Source organism: Ailuropoda melanoleuca, chromosome 14 (genome assembly GCF_002007445.2).
Source record: "Ailuropoda melanoleuca isolate Jingjing chromosome 14, ASM200744v2, whole genome shotgun sequence".
In the NCBI taxonomy this organism is placed as follows: Eukaryota; Metazoa; Chordata; class Mammalia; order Carnivora; family Ursidae; genus Ailuropoda; species Ailuropoda melanoleuca.
This window is the reverse complement of record NC_048231.1, coordinates 21,357,515-21,380,729: the sequence shown is the minus strand read 5'-3', so window position 1 is coordinate 21,380,729 and position 23,215 is coordinate 21,357,515. Positions and strand designations below refer to the sequence as shown.

The window sequence follows — 23,215 nt, the reverse complement described above, 5'->3', positions numbered from 1 at the left end:
AACTTCAGTGTATTCAGTGGAAAACTCGAGCTAGAACAACCCATGTGTGGTATAGTATATCATCTTGTTCTTTTTACTGCTCGAATTACAACTTTAATACTGAAAAGTATGTAAGTCTGAAGCATACAGCCCCCTGGTTGATCCCCAGTTTAGCCCACTGTGAATCACAGCTAGCCTCCCAGAAGCCGCCCTCCTCCTCGTGGGTTGCCCACTCAGTTGGTTTCTTACAGCTACGGATTGGTTTAGTCTGGTTTTGAATTTTATGTTAAAGAAAATTCATATAGCATTTTTGATATCGGCTTCTTTTGCTCAGCATTATGTTTATGAAGTCAGTCCGTGTGTTTTCATGTAGCTGAAATTCATTTATTTACAGTGCCCTGTAGTATTTCAGTGTATAAAAATCCCACAACTTATTTGCCCATTTTACTCTTCCCAGATTTGGGCGCTTGCAGATAATGCTCTGTGCATAGTCTCTTGCATGTCTTGTGCATCAGTACTGTCTTAAATTCGTATAACTTTATAAATCTTGGTATGTGGTAGAACACGTTTTCCCGCTGTCATAGTTTCATGATATTTAGCACTAATTTTCATTGTGATTTCTTCTGACCCATGTGTAATTTTAGAAGTGAATTGCTTAGTTTTCATATAAATGGGGGTTTTATTACTTACCCTTTTTGTTATTTCTAGTTTAATCCACTACGGTCAGAATATGCTCTGTATGGGGCACTTGGGTGACACAGTCAGTTAAGCATCTGACTCTTGGTTTTGGCTCAGGTTGTGAGATCAAGCACCGTGTCGGGCACCGCGCCCTTTGCAGAGTCTGCTTAAGATTCTCTCTACCTGGGGCAGCTGGGTGGCTTAGTGGGTTAAAGGTCTGCCTTCGGCTTAGGGCATGATCCCGGGGTCCTACAATCGAGCCCCCCTGTCAGGCTCCCTGCATCTGAATAAAAAAATAAGGAAACTCTGCTATGTATGATTTCATTTGTCTGGGATTTCCTGAGACTTCCCGTATAATTCATTGTTTGGGCAAATATTGTACGCTAAAGAGAATATGAATTTTACAGTCTCTGGGTCTATCATTCTTTTTGTGTCTGTTGAGTTATGTTTCTTAATCCTGTTGTTCAAATTTGGTGAATCCTTACTGAATTTGTCTGCTTTTTCTGTCCAGTGCTGAAACAGTATTGTTTAAATTGGCCACTTTGGTGTGGATTTGTCTCGGTCTTGTATTTCTGTCAATTTTGATTTATGTATTTTAGGCCATGTGGAGTACATATAGACTTAATATTGTTATCTTTTTGTTAAACTAGCTTGTATATCATGAAGTGTATTCTCTTATCTCCAGAAATGTTTTTTGCTTTAAATTGTACTTTGTCTGATACTAGCTAGCTATGCCACTTCTTTTGGTTAGTATTTACATGGAGTATCTTTTCAGTGTTTTGTATTCAACCTCTTATGTTTAAGGTCTGTCTCTTGGAGCATTATCGGACTACTTTTATTTTTTTTATCCATTCTGACAGTCTTTTAATTGAAAGTAATGAATGCTATATTTGTGTTTACATTTTCTGTGTTGCTTACTTGCTTTCATTTTGCTTTTCCATGCTCCTTTATGTCTCTTATATTCTCTTGGTTTGTGTTTTTGCTATTGTATGTCCTCCCCTCTACTAAGGTGATAGTTGGACTTTGTTTTACTACTCTTTTACCAAAGTCTAGTATGAATGAGCACTTTTACCATTTCTTGGACAATGCAAACTTTAGAGTACTCCGTGTGTGTTTTAATTCTATGCTTTTGAATCCTGCAAGATACTACTCTTGTACAGTCCATATAATTTAGATATACTCATAAGTTTAACTTTCCATTGGCCTTTATTTCTTACTGCATCTTCAGGCTTCCCATGATAATTTTCCTTCCTCCTATAGAACATGCTTTAGTATGTCCTTCAGAGTGGGTTCATTGGTGACAAATTCAGTTTTAGTTTGCCTGAAATTGCCTTTATTTCATCTTTATTTCAGAAAGACACCTTGTAATTAAAAGCAGGAATTTCAGTTTTTAAAAAATGTAGGTTAATGTAGAGTAACATCTTCAGGAGTTAAGACTAAGTCTTTACTTTTTTGAATTCTGAAGAGAAAACTTTTTACTACCAAATGATTTCCTATTGGTCTAATTTAATGACACACCAGATGCTACCATTTACTTTTGCTCATTTTTGTGAATTTTCAGGTTGGTCTGGGACAACTGCATCTGCACGGAGGGCGTGGAGTAGAACAAAATCATCAGGTAACTTTCTTGTTCCCAGGGCTTTATACTTCATGTGGTAGAAAGAAACAGTGCTCTAGATGTATTTCTTATCAATGACAATATCAAGTTTATGTTACTTAGACAATCATCACAAATGATCTTTCAGGATCGAACTGACCCCTGAGAAAACTGAAGACTAAAAATGTGATTATACCTCATAGTGGTGGGAAGGGTTTTTTAAATTCTGAGACCTGGTTCTCAATATTGCCAAAAATACATACACAGTATCATGGTTTCCTATAGGTATGTGGTAGAAGTATGTCTTAAAACTCCTATTAGAAAATATATCAGGGGTACCTGAATGGCTCATTTGGTTAAGCCTCTGCCTTAGGCTCAGGTCATGATTCCAAGGTCTCCAAGGTCCTGGGATGGAGCCCCGCATTGGGATTCCTGCTCTGTGGGGAGCGTGCTTCTCTCTCTGCCTCTCTCTCTCTCTCTGTCTCTGTCTCTTATGAATAAATAAAATCTTTGGGGGGAAAAATATTTCATAGAACTGAGGAAAAGTCATTGTTGAGTTTGTGAGAAATTAGGAGTATACAACTGTAGCCGTCAGATCTGTATCCAGCTTTTGTGCGCTTTATGCCCTAAGTCTCACTCATCTCTTCCCTTGTATCCATCAGTACACCTGCCACTTGTGTGAGGCATCTCCTGCATGCATGTCCTATGCAGTAGCCTGTTTGTAAACCACACACCTGATCCTGTGGTTCCCTTGCTTAAAACTCTTGAGTGGTCCATGATTGCCAGTCACTTAAAAACCAAATCCTTTGTTTAACATGATTTCCAGGACTTGTACCAGTCTCTGTTAACCTCACCAGCCCCTTGCTTTCTGAGTCACAGGCACATGGACTTTTTCTCAGGTCTTTGAAAATATGAAGAAACCATCCTCAGGATTTCTGGAATGCTAGTCCCTCTGTCTAGAGTGAATATTTTCCCACTTCCTTTATGTAGCTAATTCCTACTCATCCTCTAGAATTCAACTCTAATATCTCTTCCCCTAAAATGTTTCTCTAGACTCCTAACCCCACTCCAGGAATAGGTCATGTACCACAGTTACAGTTTCTGAAAATCTGTATTTATGGCCCTTACCCATTGTAAATTCACTAATTGTGTAATTAAGTTTCTTCCTCTGCTAGAACTTAAGTTGCAAAAGAGCACAGACTTTGCCACTTTATTCCCAGCACCTGAGGGAATTATATGCCTAGCACACAATGAGTTCTTGACAAATGTTTGTTAGACTAATAAAACTATTATTCTGCCATACAGTTAAATTTTCTAATTAAGGTTATTTCATTTCCATATCCCATATCTACTAAGAAGTAGATCATAACAAAATACACTTATCACTTAAAACTATACCAAATATCCGTGGTTTGTTTGTTTTTAATTCAGATGGCATTTTGACTGCTTTCCTTGTCTTTAGGTCATTAAAATGTATGTTGTTAGGCCAGATGAACTGGCTAATAAAAGTGTCAGGTGAGAGAACAATTCCGATGATAAGTTTGCTGCATCCCTTTTATACAAGTTTTGGGATATTCTTGGTGTATGCTGCCTACTTGAGAAACACCTACACAACAATAAATTTTTTCACCAGCTTCTCAGAAGGAATAAAAGGAGTTCCCAGTACATAACTGCATTAATTCTTCAATAGTTTGTGTGCCTGCTATGTGCCTGTTCACTGCTTGCTAGGGATTCAGGATACAATGCTAGACGGAATAGCTTTGGTCTTTCTGTCCTTACAGAGTTTCAAGTTTAATAGAACTAGAACATTAGATATTTTTTTAAATGATCACACCAACAAACATGTAATAAATTGTGATTGTTCTTATTAAGAAGAAAGAAAGGGTCCAGTAACAAGTTAACAAGTGGGAGGTGGTAGTTGTCTCTGAGGAGAAATGGATGACATTTAAGTCAAGCCTGGAGGTAAGATCATTCCAGGCCAGAAAGAGTGGGTGTGCGTAGGTCCTGGGGCAGGAAAGACCGGAGTGCAGAGAGCAAGCTGAACAGTACTGAGGTAAGCAGTGTCTGATCACGCCAGTATATCCCCTGCAAAACTTCCAAGGGCTGTAAGGACCAGCATGTTAAGTGTTTTGAACTGTTGCTTTTAGACTGAAGACTAAAGGCAGGGAGACCAAGGAGGGGAGTGTTCCAGAAGTTTGGGTGCGAGATAATGAAGCTTAACCTAGAATTGTGATAGTGGAGGATCATAGGTGGATTCAAAAGGAATTTGGTGATGAAAGTTACAGGATTCAGTGATGGATTGGGCATGAAGAGGGGTGGGTACCTTGAGTAAGCAAGAGATGTCATGCTGTTATTTAAACTGAGATACTGCCTTATTATAAGATTTTTTTAAAATTCCTGAAATGATTATTTTGGTGAAAAACCAAAGGCAGATTCTAGAAAAACTAATTATTTTAATAAATTCTTTTCTCACAGAGAGCATTCGACTACTTCAATTTAGCAGCTAATGCTGGCAATTCACATGCTATGGCCTTCTTGGGAAAGGTACTGTACATCCTGTGAACATATTACATAATAACAAGAGGTGTTTGCATAAAAAGCACATGTTGTAGTTACAATTTACAGTTTACCAAAAATAAACTGGAAATAAAATTTCCAATACAAGGATATTGTGTCTTGAGGTAAAGTAAGTATGATTTCGAGGCATTTTCTTAGGTAACGTAAGGGAGACAATGTTTCCTCATCTGTATGTTAATTTTCTGTTGAAATTAGCTATCACTGAGCTCCTACTTTGTATCATATGCAATAATGAGGAATTTTTTCTTTATGCTGTGCAGTTTGTTTTTTTTTTGCTAAGTCTGTCCTAATTGCCTGTTTTCTTCCATGCTGAGTAGAGGCAGCTAGAGTTTGTTGGAATTTGTCTGCAGGCTTTAATCATCTTCAGTGTGATGGCCATCACCCACCTATCAGTGCGGTTCTTTTCTAAGCAAGGAAACACTAAAGTCTAGAGACCTAACATAGATTCTGTATGACATGGCACAGTTTCAGAATTTCCTTTTTCATCATTTTGAAAACAAATACAGTATAAATCAGTGGATATTTTCATCCATAACCAAATCTAAGGTTAGGATGCTCAGGTAGAATAAATCTGTCACAAAGGTTCTTACAAATAGAAGTCTCATCAGTATTTGCCACATAATCAACAACCAGTTATTTGGGGCCTGAGAACCATCCATGTAAATATCCCAACTATTACAGGATCAAAATTGGTATTCCCCATCTATTTTTTTTAATAATAATTTTTTATTATGTTATGTTAGTCACCATACAGTATATCCTTACTTTTTGATGTAGTGTTCCATGATTCATTATTTGTGTATAACACCCAGTACGCCATGCAATATGTGCCCTCCTTAATACCCATCACCGGCCTATCCCAGTCCCCTACCCCCTTCCCCTCCCATCTATTTTTGTCAAGCCTTTAAGAACTTTCCATTCTAGCCCTTTCAGTTCTTGCTCTGAATTCCTAATTAACCCTGTCTCAAAAAAAGATTTCCATTGCTGTTTTCTTAATGTATAATGTGGATGAAAACAGTTTCGATCATTCTGTTCTCCTTTCTCTTGGCCCTTTTATCCTATTCCGTACCTGGTACTCTAATCATTCAGCACTTGAAACCTTTTGAAATAACCTTTTAGTTATTTCTTTTCCTGAACTTAAGACCTGCCCTGTATCTTACCCTGAGGGAAGTTGTGGGGGAGGAGAGAGGGAAGTGGGCGTTGTCATCAACACCCCTTTCTCTCGTGTAATCAATGACCCAAGCAACTCATGAACCATTTGACTCCCCTGGGATAGAGTGAGAGACAAGATTCACCCAGAGTTAAAGGCTTCCTCCTCCTGAGATTGATCTGTGAACTGATTTTAATATATTCATGTTTATAGAAAAGTCATAAATTTGTTATGACAAATAAATCTAAAATATCTAAATATCCTATGGGGAATTTTAAACTGTTCAAAGATTTCATGATACCTAACAAAACCAGAATGACATGAGATAGAAATTCATTATAGGTGAGAGGGGTATAGCTCTTAATAAAATTAGGCTCTGTTTTCCAGATGTATTCAGAGGGAAGTGATATTGTACCACAGAGTAATGAGACAGCTCTTCACTACTTCAAGAAAGCTGCTGACATGGTAAGACTTCATGACTCAGTGTATTGAAATGTGTGCCATATTATTATTTTAATAAATAAGTTTATTATACTGAAGGATTAATCATAAACTCATGTCTCAAATTATTGAAAGTATTTATGTAAGTGTGATTCATGGGAATGGACTGGCTAGAAGAAAAAAAAAAACTATCCAATATAAAGCAATTTATTTGGGGGGGGGTGCAAATTATTGAATATTAAGCCTCTGTTTCAATTTCATTGAGAAGTTTCCTCATAGGGGAAGTACTGATTTTAGTGATGAAATTGAGAGTTATTGTAATTTGCCCTATTTGTATTGCAAATTGAGGTTTAAAACTTACATAACTGGGTACTTTCAATAATCATAAATATAAAATTTAGGCTTTCTTTGGCCCAGAGAAAACTACATATGAATATTTAAGACCCTGTATGCCTCCAGTGTGTACGCTTCTCTCCTTGACAGCTTCATATTACTTTAGTTCCAAACGTCAGTTGAGTATTTTCCAAGGGAGCGCTGTGACACTTTTTAAGAGATGCCTCTGTCCATCCACGTTTAGGTTGAATTTTAGATTTTTCTCTTTCAGGTCTCAAACCAATGATTATCTTTGTTCTGTGACACTCCAGTAATCTTAAGTGTGTCTTTGCCACCTGATCCCAATAATGCTGTTTTACATGGTTGTTGACTTTACACTAGGGCATCTTCCTTCTTTATTGGGGAGGGAGGTTACCAATGAAAAACTACCCAAAAAGTGACCTACTTTTAATTTTAAGAAGAAATATAGTAGTCATGTTTTCTATCATAAACTCATGGAACAGATGGTCATAAGGTAACTCACCAAAATTCAATTCTAGATAAATGCACTCTTTCGTCTTTTTCAGCAAATTACTGAAGACCCCCAAATCTCTGAAAGTCAGTATTAACATTTAGCCTGCTGGGAAGGAGAATTTTGAATTGAAAAATGCAAAGACATTTTTTGAATACGCTTGTAAATTATTTCTTTGGTAGTCACTTACTCTTGCCTGTTTTTTGTTTGTTCGTTTGTTTGTTTGAATGAATCCTTTCACTCTTTTGTCTCTGGTTTGCAGGGCAACCCAGTTGGACAGAGTGGACTTGGGATGGCTTACCTCTACGGGAGAGGAGTTCAAGTTGTAAGTTTTCGGTCTAACATTCTGACTTAAACAAGCAGTCAGCTGGTGAAGTGGGGAAGTATAACTAGCTTCCAGCCTGGGTGAAATCCTTCCTCTATAACTAGAGCTGAACCTTTTCCCGTTCTCTGAGTACCCAGTACCCTCATACTAACTGCCTTCTTCGAATGGCTCTGTCTCTGGCACTTTCGCTAAAGATGTGAAGCTGTCTCTCATTCTGTCTGTGCTCTACCCTACCTATGCTTCCATCCCTCTAAGACTTCTCCCTCCCTACTTCTTCGCTCAAGCCTAAGAAAATGCTTGTTCCTCCCATTTAGAAGGAGAAAAGCATTCTGTTCTATTCTTTGCCCTTCTATCTACTACCTCTCTTGTCTCCAGTCCTTCATTACAAAGCCAGGTTTCTTGAAAGAATGAACTCACTCTTTAGCTCTCAGCAGTCAGGCTTCTGCCTCATGTAACTGCTCCATGCAGGTCACCAGTAACCTCCCAAATGTCAGCTCCTGTTGACTTTTTGGTTCTGCATCACTTGAACACACTTGAACGCTTTCTTCCCTGGAATTCTGCAAGTTCTCTTGGTTTTCCTAGGCCATTACTTCTCATTCTTCTGTACTACTTCCTCATGTTGGATGCCCTGAGATTCTCATTGCTTTCCACTTCTCTGTGTGATCTCTCCAAGTAAAATGTATTTAATTTGGGCCTGAAATGAAGAGTTAGGTTTAGGATTCTAATCTGTAGGTGTTCTCATTTTGATTCCTTCTCATCATTTTAGGACACTAAAATTCAGTAGTGATCTTAGTTTTAATTTTTTTCTGTGGATAGGTATGATATTTGAAATCTAATAACCATATAGTGCTTAATAAGCTACATAGGGAAAGAATGAGTAAGGAGAGAATAATTTTCCTTATTTAATGTTAGAAAAATTGAGGTTTCAAAAAGATTTGTTAGTTAAATGGAAAGAAATGAGTGTTTCTTAAGTCCTGGTCTTATGTTCCAGGGTTTCTCCAAAGAACCAGAACTAGCATTGTGTAGGCTTTGTGAGAGTGAACATACAGATTGTTCACAGTCTTAAATATATTAATCCCTCTGTGACATAGACTACCACCTGTATATTATAAAAATTTAGAAGGTAGTCTTTGTAATGGCTCTTTGAGAATATCTTATTATGTGTTTTGTTAACTCTTTTTAATGAATGACTCTCCTAACTTTTGAGTATGTGAACCTTTTGAGTTTTCTCATCATGTAATCATGTGACCTCTTTTCCTACAGAATTATGATCTGGCACTAAAGTATTTCCAGAAAGCTGCTGAACAAGGCTGGGTGGATGGGCAACTGCAGCTTGGCTCTATGTACTATAGTAAGTAACACTGGTGTTAAACACTGTACACACCAAGATCTAAATTACTTATTTTCCACTAGATGCCGCTATGATGTGGAAATGAGAGCTTTTGCATTCTGGCTGATTAATATTCTCCCAATTCAATGATGTGTGCATCTTGTTTTTCATTGTAAATTATGTTAATCTATATTAATATACTAATCTGCATTAGTAAGATTCACATCTTTCCTGAGTAAGAATTCTGAATTTCATTTAATTTTACTCATTATTTAAGGCTTCTCTGGTGCTTCAGCTAAATTTTCATTAAGACTATTTCTGACCTTTTGTGTGATTTTCCTTGCAGATGGCATTGGAGTCAAGAGGGATTATAAACAGGCCTTGAAGTATTTTAACTTAGCTTCTCAGGGAGGCCATATCTTGGCTTTCTATAACCTAGCACAGATGCACGCCAGCGGCACAGGTGTGATGCGATCGTGTCACACTGCAGTGGAGGTAAGGGCTTTTCTACCGACTTGGACCCAGGAAATTAGTTTTCCCAGGAGGAAAGTCTGTCATTTTCATTCTGGTTTTCTTTGCGTGATTTTGTCTCAAGTAGAAACAGACTCAGCCTATTAGTTTTGATACACTGGGGGAAGACTCGGGGCCTGTGTGTCACTGTCGTGCTTATTTATCGCATGTGTCTCTCCCCCCTAGAATCCGAGGCTTTAAGGAGAGGTGGTGGTGTCTGCAGTCTCTCTAGCACCTAGAAAGTACCTGAAACAGCACCAAAAATGAATGTTGTAAAGGGGAATGCTGATGTCTCCCAAAGGGAACTTTTCTTCTTTAGCGCTCTCATAACTGGCACTTCAGAGTGGCATTTGATGAATGCTTGACACAATTTCCTAACCTCTCGGTGCTTCAGTTTCTTTGGTTGTGAAATGGGGCAGTTAATAGGACTTACCTCATAGAGTGTCCTGCGTGACCTCATGGGAGCTTTGAGGGAAATTCTGTATATACTGTACATAAAACAAGCCCTAGAACAGCGCCTGGCGAGGGTAATGGTGTATAGTTGTTTACTATTATTTTTATAAACCTCTTCTAAAGACTAACTGAAAGCTTCAAATAAAATCCCAGACTTCTGTATGTATTTAATAAAGCTGCCAGAGATTCACAAGTAGCTTAACAGTCACTTGTAGTCAAGGTGCAAAACTGATTTTCAGGTATACGTTCCTTACTTTGTTATGGGTTTTTTTTCTCTTGTTCTCACAGCTGTTTAAGAACGTATGTGAACGAGGCCGTTGGTCTGAGAGGCTTATGACGGCCTATAACAGCTACAAAGACGGCGACTACAATGCCGCCGTGATCCAGTACCTCCTGCTGGCCGAACAGGGCTACGAAGTGGCGCAGAGCAATGCAGCCTTCATTCTCGACCAGAGTAAGGTTCACTGCCATCCTGCCTTGGCTTTAGAATACAAACGCTCACATCGGATAACCTGTTCATGCTTAAAGCAAAAAAGCCACAAAGAAACTCTTTATTGTTGTAAATAGACCTTAACAACACGCGTGCTTGAGTAATTTCCCTTAGCTCCCTAAGCCAACCAAGTTAGTGTTATATGTTAGAGTTGACAGTAGAAATTGATTTGCCATTTGTCACAAAGTTAACTGCTTCCAGTAAATCCATCTTTCAAAATACATCAGATATAACAGCATTGTTTTTCCAGTGGTACTCAGGTCTCTAGAAGCTGCTCAGTAGTTAGTCTCCTTATTAGTTCTGTGGATATAACATGTTGCAGGAAGTAGTGCGTCCTAGACGGAGGCAGGGATTCCTCTGAACTCAGCATTTTATTCTAATCCTGGTTTAATGTCAGTACAGTGCTTTTTTCATTTAATATTTGCCATATCCCAATTCTTGTTTAAATTATGTTCCACATATCCACCCTGGCTTATAAATGAAGCCTAAAGTCTAGTGCCTGTCTTTCTTAAGTGCCTGATTTGTATTTACTTCGTCTCCCCATAGGGGAAGCAACCATCGTGGGGGAGAACGAGACTTACCCCAGAGCTTTGCTGCACTGGAACAGGGCTGCCTCGCAAGGTGAGTGGCCACTCCAATCTAGGGAACAGTTTCACCCAGGACCTTTCTTCACTGTCTCTGTTTTGTTTTCTTACCTTCCACAAAAAATTAAATAATGTCATTCGTCAACTTAAAATTAAGCAGACAGACCCACTATTGCTTAACTTACTTGCATCATGATTTATTTATTCTTCAAACAGAAGTTCTAGTCCCCAGGTTTCTAAATTGAATTGTGAGGACTTTGTACTGGACATTTATATCATGTTCTGGTTTACTCTTTGATTTTTAGTTTGAGGCCAGTATGCTGTGTAAAATGAGAATCAAATAGAATATGTAATAAAACACTAGCCTAAAACCCCCAAAGATTTTAACCTTTCCCCCCTTTTTTTGTTTGAATATTTCTTTCTCACACATGCTCCTTTCAACTTTGCCTGGCTGTCCCTTCTTCAGACCCGAACAATGGTCCAGTTGAACGACTTCCCAGTGTAAATGGCATGATAGACTAGAACATGCTCATTTGAAGAGTGTTCTTGTGAAGTGTAGGGATTTCCACCCACCTTGTTTTATTTCTCCCTATTACAAAGCCTTCCTAGGAAGAGCAACACCTCTAGTTTAAGTCTTGATTGAATTTATAGCTTGGCTGAAGGATTAGTTGTAAAGTTTATGTACTACAAATTAAAATTCTGTTTTATGTAAGCATGTTAACAGGAGGTAAAAATAACGGTTTGGCCTGTTTGAAACACACTTTATTGATTGGCATTTTGCATTTAATTTTTGTTTAAGGCTATACCGTGGCTAGAATTAAGCTTGGAGACTACCATTTCTATGGCTTTGGCACTGACGTAGACTACGAGACTGCATTTATTCATTATCGTCTAGCATCTGAGCAGCAACACAGCGCACAAGCTATGTTTAATCTGGGATATATGCATGAGAAAGGACTAGGCATTAAACAGGTGAGTGTGGCTTCAAAACAAATGTTTGATGTAATTGTGATTTGGGGGAATCGTCTGCATTTTTATAGAATACGGGCTTTCTTTGGAATGTGCTCAGATTTTAGGTACCAAGTTATGAGACAGTTTTGTAATATTTCAGAAGCCCATCCTTGCATCTCTCTCATCATCAAACACACATTGCTGTGTTTAGGATAGTAAGCCAAAAACAGAATGATTAAAACGGAAATGCAGTTCTGCCTCGATTGGTAACTCCTTGTTTGAGAAACTGTCCATGTTCAGCCAAATTCTATTGTTTCTAAGTTATTTCAAAATAAGATGTTTGGTACTGATAAAAATGTATTTCTGAGTCTTCTGCCTTCCTAATACAATCTAATGTTCTTTAGACCCATGGGCTTAAGTTTTTGCCTTTATGCCCTGAAGAGAATTTTGATAAACTGTGTGTTCTCCTACAAATTTTTAATTTGACATTAAAAATTTTCATCATAAGCTCCAAAGGGTCTAAATTCTAGCTATATTAAGCACCAACACTCTCTAAAAATTAAAAAAAGTGACTAAATTACTCTAAATACCAAAATTTTTATGCCCTCATTAATTTTTTCAAATACACAGCAAATTTATTAAATGAAAATGGTATCTTTTCCTTTTCTTCCTGAATTCATATTTTCAGTTCATTATTCCCATAACATCACATAGTAATGTAATGTTTTTAATACTTAGATATTTTACTAATCACTAGATTATACTTATCTGAAACAAAGCATGTTAAACTTAGATTTTAAATTTTATTTCCTATGATGATAGGCACTTAAGTGTTAAGAAAAATTCATGAGATATTATTAGTCATAGTTAATTATCAATACAGTATTGAATAAATCAACATAATACTATAAATTTCATAAAAATTTTACTTTTGTGGTAATTACTGAAAATGCATCTTTTAATGAGATGAATGGAGCATCTTTTAAAAATTAGTTTAAGCATCATTGAGTAGATTTAGCATGAATTTCATTTTTCATTTTTATAAATGTATGACTGGAATCTTGTTCACATAAACAAGTATATTCGAATGGGAGGAATCTTAGAGCAAGGTCACTTAATTCTTTAAACTGCTTTAGAGTTATGTGCCGTCTTCTTTCGGGCTGCCGTAACAGAATGCCGTAGATTGGGGGCTTAAGTAGCAGGATTTCTCACAGTTCTAGAGGCTGCGAAGTTGCAGTGCAGGGTGGCGGTGGATCTGGTGTCTGGTGAGGCCCTGCTTCCTAGGCCAGAGACAGAGGTCTTCTGGCTTTTGTCCTTACCTGGGAAAGAGCAGGAAAGAAGCAGCAGGCACTTAAGAGACTCCCTTTAAGGATGCTAATCCCATTCGTGAGAGCTCTGCCCTTACAACCTTATCTAATCCTGATAACCTCTCAGAGATCTCACCTCCTAATCCCAGCCCTCACAGGGGGGAGAGTTTCCACATAGAAGTTTAGGAAGGACACAACATTTAGTCTATAACGTGCCAAAAATCAGAGTGATCTGTCATTAAAATTATTTTCAATGATCTGTCACTGACAACTTGGTTAGGTCCCCCTTCACTCTTGTTGAAAGCAAGGAGTTGGAAACTAGAGACTTGCAAAAAATGTGTTTATTCCCTGGTCACTGGAGTCATTCACCTTCTCAGTTTCTGGGTGGAGTGCTGAAAGGCTTCACCAGGATTTATCAAATAACTGATTATACTCCTCACTCTGTCACTTAGAGGCACTTTATTGACCTAATGTACTTAAGGGCAAGTTGTTCATTTTCATTTTGCTAATGCACTATTTTTTGTCCAAGTACCTTTTATTTTACCACATTTGAATATTAATTTTTAATCCCTATATGTAAATTTTTATATTTTACATTTATATTAATATTAGATATAGTTTTGAATATATTTATATATTATATTTATAGTCAATATTAAATATAGTTTTATCAAGACTCTGGAACTGCAGGCAGAGTGCATTCAGCTTGGGGAAGATTCTGCCATATTACCAAGTTACTGAAGCCTCTCTTAGTTGTCAGGCCAGTCAGCCAGATAAAACTTGGCTTCTGTCAGCAAGTCTGACTTCATTTTTTTAATTCAAATAAAATTAATAGTTTGACAGTCTGGTTTTATAATAGATTAGAAGCCAAGAAAATTAATCAATGTGCATTCTCATAATTTAATTTGTAATATAATGTATAAGCTTATATAAATTCTTGTGAATAAAGATTATGATAAAAAACAGAATTTCATAGATGAGAATGGGGGGAAGGAACTCTGGGATGCAACTTTTAAGAATAATTAATTGTGTATAAAAATCAGAATGACTCCATTAATTTTTGTAAGACATTATGATCACCTTTTCCCTTTTTTTTCTCCCCATTTTTTAAAGAAAGAAGCATTCATACTACTAAAAACTATTCAGTCCAGCATCTAGTACAGCTAGAAAAATATTAAGGATAAAATGAGGATTGGTTTATATAGAATAAATAATTCAGGATGTAATTGATAAGATTTAATTACCCTATTAAATCATCCACACAGAAGTTGATGTTATCACATAAAGTTTGATCCATGATCTTGAAAAATGTGGCAATCCAAAAAAAATTTGTTACATTTTTTTAAAACCAGACTAACTATATTATAACTGTTAGTAACCGAAGAGAACCTTCTTTTTAACTAACGACACACCCTAGCGACAGTTTAGGGAATAGCTGAAAGTAACTGCTTATGTTGAACTATGTGGAAAAAGTCCTTTTTAATGTTTAGCCTTTCTTTCCCATGTCTCATGGAATTCTTCTTTCCTTGGAGTTTGGTCTTCTTTGACAATAGTTGGGGCATAGAAAAGGTGAGGTTGTAAAATGAAAATTTCACAGCATCCCACTGTGCCGTTCTGCTTTTATCTGTATGCAGAACACTCCAGTCTGGGCCAGAATTCATAATGACTTGTTTCATCTTTTACAGAAATATGTCTAAGTCAGAGAAACGCAGAATGGGAGTCCCCTAAAACTATCCATGAGCATGTTACTAGGTTCGAAGATCGCTGCTCCAAACTGAAACCAGAAATTGCTTACACTGACTGAAGTTTTAAGTAAGAAAAATTAACTTGAGACTTAACAGGTGGCCCCCGGAAATCTTTAGATTGACCTATGTTATGCATAGGTATGTAGCTGTATACAGCACATCTGCCCAGCAAATGGGACATTAGGCAGGAGGAATATGAGCTAAATCTTAAAATTTTTCAGTTAAATTTTTCAAAATTAAGCAGTTAGATAATTAAAGAAATATTACCCAATTACAGGTTGGGTTTTTCCTTTAGGTACAGGGAATTTTAAAATGAAAACTTAAAAGGTAAAATAAATGTTCTAAATATATAAACTGGTATCTGAATGTATAAACTAAATAATTTTATTTTTACTTATTTTAACAAGAGATGAATTTTGGTTTATTACCTATATTCTAGGATATTCACCTTGCAAAACGTTTTTATGACATGGCTGCTGAAGCCAGCCCAGACGCACAAGTACCAGTCTTCCTAGCACTATGCAAATTGGGTGTGGTATATTTCTTGCAGTACATACGGGAAACAAATGTAAGTGTTCCATGCCTTTTTTTTTTTTTTTTTTTTAAGATTTTTTTATTTTAGAGAGCAACAGAGCATGTTTGAAGGGGGGAGGGGCAGAGGGAGAGAATCCTCATGCAGACTCCCTGCTGAGCATGGAGCCTGACCTGGGGCTCTGTCCCAGGATCCTGAGATCATGACCTGAGCTGAAATCAAGAGTTGGCCATTTAACTGAGCCACCCAGGCACCCCTCTATGCCTCTTCTATTTAAAATATAAATGATATAAGCTGCTCAGTCCAGAGGTTTATATCTAAAAAGTCTGGGGAGAGGGGAGGTGTGTCCTGCCAGTGTCTGGTGCTTTCCCTTTTCCCCAGGTGAAGTAGCAGGAGACTGCATCGGGTATGGGGTGAAGGTAGCCACGGAGCAGTAGCGTTTGACAGTGGCTCCAGGTGCTAAGCAGTTTTCATTGATGCAGGTGTCTTCTGATTTAGAGAAAACAGAGACCAACCCTTGGCCATTTGAAACAGTAGTTAACTGAATTCAGTAAACAGTAAGTCAAATGACTGCCCAGCAATGACTCAGACCAGTCCCTTAAAAGAGAATTTTTAAAAAGGGGAGAAGTAGAACCCAAGAACCTGCTCAGGCTGTTGTGCTTCAGGTCCTTCTGATAGTGTGAACCATGTTGAAAGCACCACTGGAGCTTTGTTCTCTAAAAATACCTTGAACTACATAAATAAGCTGACGGTAGAACCCGGACAAGAGGTGGCTTCCCCATTCCTTTCAAAAGCACTGACCTAAGTGCTTCTGGGTTCTCCTGGTTTACATTTGCTTTACCTCTACTTCCTCACAATGGATTAACTGATGCAGGATTTAACTCTGAAAATCCTAAAATGTATGCAGAAACAAGGGCCATTTAACTTGAGTTCACTCCAGACCAGGATAGGATGATATTTCAACCTTTTGTTAATACCTTTCAGGACAGGTTGATATACCATTTGAGCATTCAATTCCAGAACAGGCTTTTCCTTCTTTGTGACACAGATGTAATTGGAGTCCATGCTGCTCCTTTTTGCAGCCCTATCCTGTGCTGTTGAGGGCCTCCATGCATGACTCCATCCTTCCTATTGCTTATACATTTGCAATGGCAAGTATATAATTGCTTGATAGCATGAACCAGGCGTGGTGTAGCCTCCAGTAATGGAAACAATCTTTGCTCCTTTAATTGAAAAGCTAACAGTGTGGCAGCCTGCTGTCTCTCTCTCTCGGGGCTATTTCAGACCCTTGTCTCTCACAGTTTGTAGGACTAAGAAACTGCTGATTATAGTCCAAGATTTGGTCAGGCGGTATTCAATTTTTGTTGTTTTTTTTTTAAATACAGAAGTATAAAGAAGACAATAAAATGCTCCAAAATCCTACCATGTAGATATTCCAACTAAAAAAAAAGAGAGAGAGAATGATAAGTAAGATAAGAGGAGAAAGTCAGTACAGAAAACACAAAACCTCCTATTACAGGTCCCATCCCAGGAAACACAGTTAATAGTTTCTTATAATCTTTTTCCAGAAAAATTTAGCACCTGTACCTACAAATATATATTATGGGGACATTTTAAATATAACTTTATTTCTATATAAAGGCTTATACCCCGTGTTTATTTCCTTTGTAGGTAGGTAGCAGTCCGAAAATATCAGGAGTGACTTCTCTTAAGTGACAGTAAAACAAAGTATCATAGACAAAGAACATAACTTTTAAGTTCAAATTCAGGTGTTAAAGATTTAGTGAAATCCTATTTAAAAAGCATAAGTCATTCAGCTATTAAACGTTGGAATTCCTGCCATCGTCAGTTACATGACAGAAGACGTGAAATCTCCTGCTGTCATGAGAACGGGGCTTCTCAGCTGGTGTGCCGCCATGACAGCTTGGTGACAGGCATGCAGAGACACTGATCACTCCCCCTCTTGGCTCTCCACTGTCCCCAGTATTCCTTGCAAGTATTTTCTATGAAAAATGGTAGGAAATGAGTGAGTTGGATTACTGATGGAAAGGAGCTCTGTTAGACACTTTATATCACCTGCTGTTACAAAATAATAATTCAGTTCCTGAGACGAGTTATTTTTTGAGTTTCAGTTGAAAGCTTTTAAAGCCATTTTTTAAAATTGAATTGCGAAATGTTCCTAAAACCAATGACTTTAATACATTCTGTATTCATCTCTAATTTGTGTTGTAACTTTTTCCTAGTTCCTTCTCTGACATTTTAGTGATCATAATGATTTTTTGTATTATCCTCATTAAGATTCGAGATATGTTCACCCAACTTGACATGGACCAGCTTTTGGGACCTGAGTGGGACCTTTACCTCATGACCATCATCGCATTGCTCTTGGGAACAGTGATAGCTTATAGGCAGAGGCAGCACCAAGACATGCCTCTCCCCAGGCCTCCAGGGCCACGGCCAGTGCCACCACAGCAGGAGGGGCCACCAGAGCAGCAGCCACCACAGTAACAGCCACCGTGTCCAGCCTTGATCAGTGACCACCAAGGAAATCGTTTGCTGAGAACACTTGCATTTGATTTAGGACTTCGGATCAGCGGTCACCTCCTGGAAGAGGCACAAGGAAGCATTGAATTCCTAAAGCTGCTTAGAATCTGATGCCTTTATTTTCAGGGATAAGTAACTCTCACCTAAACTGAGTTGAATGTTTGTTTCAGTGCCGTATGGAATAACAGCTCTCAGTGCCCCCCCCCCTTTTTCTGGAAACATATGAGACACTCAATGTCTGCTGTACCCAGCTGTCTTTCTTGGGTCCTTTTGGTCATTCTCTCAATGTGCATAAGTTCTTCTATCAACCACCTTTAAGGTCTTGTGCATCAACACTAAAAACTGATCACTATAAAAAGGAAAAACCAGTTAGTTGCAAGTTTAACCTTAACATGTTTGAAAGTCTGAAAATAGAACTNTTTAAAAAAAAAAAAAAAAAAAAAAAAAGTCTTCAAATCGTTTCAGAACTGCAATAACTGAGGAACTCTTACCAAATCCACATGCAAGTGTACATACTCACATATTGGTTATTTTAACAGGGAAGGCTGGGAGGTTTCTTATTGGTGATTGTCATACTTATGCCATACTTCTCTCCTTCAAAGACTGAAAGGCGTGTTAAAGAGTTTTATGTGAACTTCACTTCTTTGGAATGGAATATATAAAACTCAGTGAACTGACTCCTTGAGCTAACATGTGAATTTGCCCCCACTTACTCACTGTAATTTGCTTGTTTGTTTTGAGTATACAGAGCCTTGATCCAGAAGCCAGAGGATGGACTAAGTGGGAGAAATTAGAAAACCAAATTAAAGAACTTTGGGTGGGGTACCGAGATGATAGACACACTTTCCTGAAAGATGAAGCATTTGTTCCCAGGATTTTACTTTGCATTTCTTACTGCAAAAGAACAGATCTCCCCCTCCTGAATTCTTCCTATTTGAAATATGATTGCCAGGATGTGGCATACAGTGACTACCATTACAAAACTGAAACTCAGAGAATCTAAGATGCATTAAACTCAGTGCTTAAGGAAAGCCAAAGCCCGTTTATACTGTTCAGGTCGGTTTTTACTTCTGCAGTTTTCTATTACAGTAGAAAGTCAGCCACTTCCTTAGCTGTCCTATGCACCACCCTCCCACTGGTAACTAGAAAAATCAAGGCTGTGACACTTGAGAATTGCCTGGTTAAATAGAGTGGAGCACAGCAACAACAGAGAAAATCGAGGACTTCACATATCCTACAAATGAAGAAATTTAAACGTACACCGAATTTGTATTTCTTTTTATTGTCAGATGGTGGTATTCACCACCTATGTCTAGTCTGAGACTACGTTAGTATCTGAGCAGGCTTTCTATGCCTCCTGACCTCAGTCTGTTTATAGTAACCTTTCTACTCTTTTTTCCATAATCCCTCATCTGCCAGAAAACTTGAAGAGCTTATTACCTGTAGAGTTGTAAGACTTTGGTTTTTGAAGTTGGGGTTGTATTTAGAACTAGATTTAATGAGTCTGTAATGAACATGAAGGCTTTCAATGTGAAGTCGTATGCTCTTTGTGTGTGTGTTAGAGTATTATGAGAAACCTGGTAAGCAAACTTTACTCCCACATAATTGCTTCCAAATTTGAAGAGGTGGTCGCAGAACCATGTGTATAAGAGCATATCCGAAAGGTAGGAAGTTTGACCCTCCAGAGCGTCCTGTTGCTTTGGGCAGCTCTTGAGTAGTAAGACGGGTTTGACCTCTTACGCTGAGAGAGATTTGAGTGCGGTTGGTACAATATGTTGGTGTCTTCACCACTGCCTCTTCTCCCCACCCTTCAAAGATGAGTCGAGTTCACGGGAGCGGCCACGTTTCATTTCGAAGGAACTGTCCTAATGTATTTAAATGTTTTAAAACCCTCCAAGATGACTGAACTTCCCTTCCTCCCCCTCTACCATCCATCTACCTGATTTCTCCTTTGGCCGCATTTTGTATCTCTGGCTTTACTTCCCTCCATTCGTGCTTTGAAGAGACATTTCCTAAAGCAGCGTGCTCTACCTAAAGCCAGATGGGAAGGCGCGGTCGTGTTCTTCATGCAATAACAGACTTCCTGCTAGTGTACCACTAACTGCCCTGTCCTTCTTATTACTGATATTCCACATAGGCTCTTCCTGGCTTGTTTCCACCGCCTCCTTGACCCCTGGGTCATTTGCAACAGGAAATTTGATCAGTATATTTAAAATAACTTTGTTCTATGGCTTGTGACTTCAGTCCTCATGACTGTAGCAAAATACTTCGCTCCCTTTTTCTTCTCTGTTCATGGGACATAATACCTAGGCAAGTAGGAACTGGGTTTGGTGTTTCTCCTAAAATAATGCTCAATACTTAACTAATCAAATGGCATCCATTTGAATAAAATGACAGTAACTAAAGCTAGTTAATGTCAGTGACATGAAACTAACTCCGGGATTCAGGAGTTTTAATGTTAGAATTTAGAGTTAGCAGATTGAGTGCAGCTTCGTTTCTCTGTGGTAGCCTGTCTCCTGACCCCGTTAGCCTGTCTTCCTGCCTTCGAAGGTCACGACAGGAGTACTTAGCTTATGTTCTCCTCTCTGTTTGGTTTGTGGTTAGTTAACTGTTTTCAGAGTCTCGAGACCATCGTTTGCTTCTATTTTATGTTACAAAGGTAGCATTGGTGTTTGGGTTTTTTGTTTTCTTTCTGTGTTTGAAACTTTTGTTTCTGTTTTCTGAGTAAGGCTTATCTTATTTTTGGTTAATATTCAATGGCACAGAAAAAGTAAATGCCTTTTTTTTCCCCAAAATTCATCATTTCAGCACTTGAATGAGATTAACTTTGGAATCATTTACCTTAATACGCTTGAGGGTTTGTTACCCTTGTGCATATAAGGTTAATTTGTGGAAGTTTTACTGCTCAGTTGTTCTAGCTCTGTACCATTGGGAAGTTGTAGAAACTTCTACCGTGATCTGACCATGATCGGATGCTTTACTTAATTAAGGAGCTGCTCTTGCCTCCAGGAAACCTAAGTATTTTGTGTAGGATTTTTTTTTTTTTTTTTGGCTTCATTTTTCCCTCCTTTCTTTGCTCCTTATATTCTTCAAACCAGCGTTTTGGAAGTATGCATGCAAGCCTGTAAATGGAGACCACAACTCTTCATGTGTGTACATGTGTATTACTGTCTGGCTCCATCTGCAAAAAACTTCCTTTACAGAGGTTTGGACTAATGTTTCACATGCACATTTCAAAACAGTGTCAGATAAACAGCCCCTTTACCTGCCAAGAAGAGCAATGTGGGCTACTTTTGCCACAACGACAGCTCGTATTTGTTCTGGAAGTGAGTTTAACATGTGTTGCACAATATTATGACTAGAAGAATGCAAGAAATAAAGCAAAAGAAACTTCTGTCTTCATGAAAACCTTTTTCCTCAGTCACTGCTCTCCAATATAAATGGAAATATAAAATTTCCAAACACCATAGTGTCTGAGCCACTACCTGAATTTTAAATGTGTAAGAGTTCTTGAAGCTAAATTTCTCCTTTCACTTGGTATTTCAAGAAAATCTAAAATATCCCAAGCAAAACTGATTTGTATTTTTTTTAAGTGACAGTTTGCAAAACTCCCAATTTTGTGTGCATGAGAAGGTTGTCCTGGTCATGTGCAGGAAGTCATCTTACATGCACTGTTTTCCTATCTGGAAGACAGACAAGCTGACACTAGTCTCTTTGATTTAAAAAAAGAAATCATAATGTCGATATGATCAAGGTATAACCACTATCAATATTTAGGAGAAGTTTAAAAAGACCATCAGCTGGCATTGGAAGGAACACCATGGTAGACTTTTTTGTAAATTTATTTTGTATTTAATTAAATACGGTATAAAGGCTGGTGAAGTGTAATATAATTGTGTAAACAAATCCTGTTAATAGAGAGATGTACAGATTCGTTTTGTACTGTATCTTGAAACTTGTGAAATAAAGACTCCACCTCTGGTTATCCTGTATGCCATAATGTGCCATGACCAAGCACCTTTCCAGTCAGACTTTTTTTTTTTTTAATCTGAATGATTCTGTTTTCGATGGACCTTTCTGGAATTTTAGAAGCTTCTGGGAACATTCATTTGGGGCAGTTTGAATCCATCTTTCATTTACTTTTAAACTCTCCAAATTCAGATTATTATAAGTTGAATTTTGTCATAGGGATAATATGAATTTACTAAGAAATGTTACCTTTTTTTTTTTAACATTATAAAATCCCCACAATTCTGGTCACCATCTGTCATTATATAAAGTTATAGAATTATTGGCTTCATTCCCTACACTGTACGTTATATCATGATTTATAACTGAAGTTTGTACCTCTTAATCCCCGTTACCTATCTTGTCATATTACCACTTTTGAGCAAAACTCTTGAGTTTCCTAGTGGCCAAATAGTGATAACTGGAAATGTGTACCTCTAAATCCCCTTACCTGTTTTGCCCTATTACCACTTTATTAGTAATCTCTACACCCATCATGGGGCTCAAACTCATGACCCTGAGATCAAGAGTCATGCTGCACTGGCCAAGCCAACCAGGTGTCCTTCTATTACCACCTTCTAAATCTGTGAGGTCTTCAACCTGAATTAGCCTGTGATATATAGTGAAATGTATCTTAAGTTTTATTCATTGCCTTGTCCCAAAAAGTTATTAAGAGAGGACTTGCAGAGCCATACACAATGATAAAGTTTACGTGGATTAAGTAAGACAATCTAGGTAAAGGAGAAGTGAAAACATTAAACCAGGAGTGAACTTGGCACACAAAATGCATGTTAGATATAGGCTATAAGTCTGGCCCTAATTTCCTAGCAGCCAACTCAAAAAGTAAATTGAGCTACAATGTTCCAGCTGAGAAGCATCAGATACTTGGATAAAATGTCCAGATGATGCAAATTGTGGAAAGTGAGAAATTGGATCTCAAATTTTTCTTCTGGGAGCACAATCAGCCACCCCACAGAACCTTGACTGACCTTGGCTATAATTAATGTTGTGGGGAAATTGGACATCAGAGCTGTAACAACATTTTGACCATTCAACTTGGGGTTGGTGTGATGCCTATTTATCCCTTAGCCTTTTTCTGAGAAGTCATTAAAATGAGTCCTCAGTCTGCAACTGGATGAGAAACAGCCTCTCTCCTTTAACTTCCTTAAT

General features: G+C 37.9%; 1 protein-coding gene across 1 annotated transcript in view; it reads left to right on the top strand.

Annotated features, from left to right (window-relative positions):
• The window catches only part of SEL1L (SEL1L adaptor subunit of ERAD E3 ubiquitin ligase), a 53,204-nt gene extending 31,174 nt beyond the window's left edge, over positions 1–22,030 (top strand). The window contains exons 11-21 of the mRNA XM_002918311.4: positions 2,219–2,275; positions 4,730–4,798; positions 6,369–6,446; positions 7,529–7,591; positions 8,855–8,942; positions 9,268–9,416; positions 10,173–10,338; positions 10,921–10,995; positions 11,758–11,930; positions 15,401–15,529; positions 17,792–22,030. Coding sequence (XP_002918357.1) covers positions 2,219–2,275; positions 4,730–4,798; positions 6,369–6,446; positions 7,529–7,591; positions 8,855–8,942; positions 9,268–9,416; positions 10,173–10,338; positions 10,921–10,995; positions 11,758–11,930; positions 15,401–15,529; positions 17,792–18,001 — 1,257 coding nt within the window. The 3' untranslated portion in view covers positions 18,002–22,030. The remainder of the gene's footprint in view (positions 1–2,218; positions 2,276–4,729; positions 4,799–6,368; positions 6,447–7,528; positions 7,592–8,854; positions 8,943–9,267; positions 9,417–10,172; positions 10,339–10,920; positions 10,996–11,757; positions 11,931–15,400; positions 15,530–17,791) is intronic.
• The last annotated feature ends 1,185 nt before the right edge of the window (positions 22,031–23,215 follow it).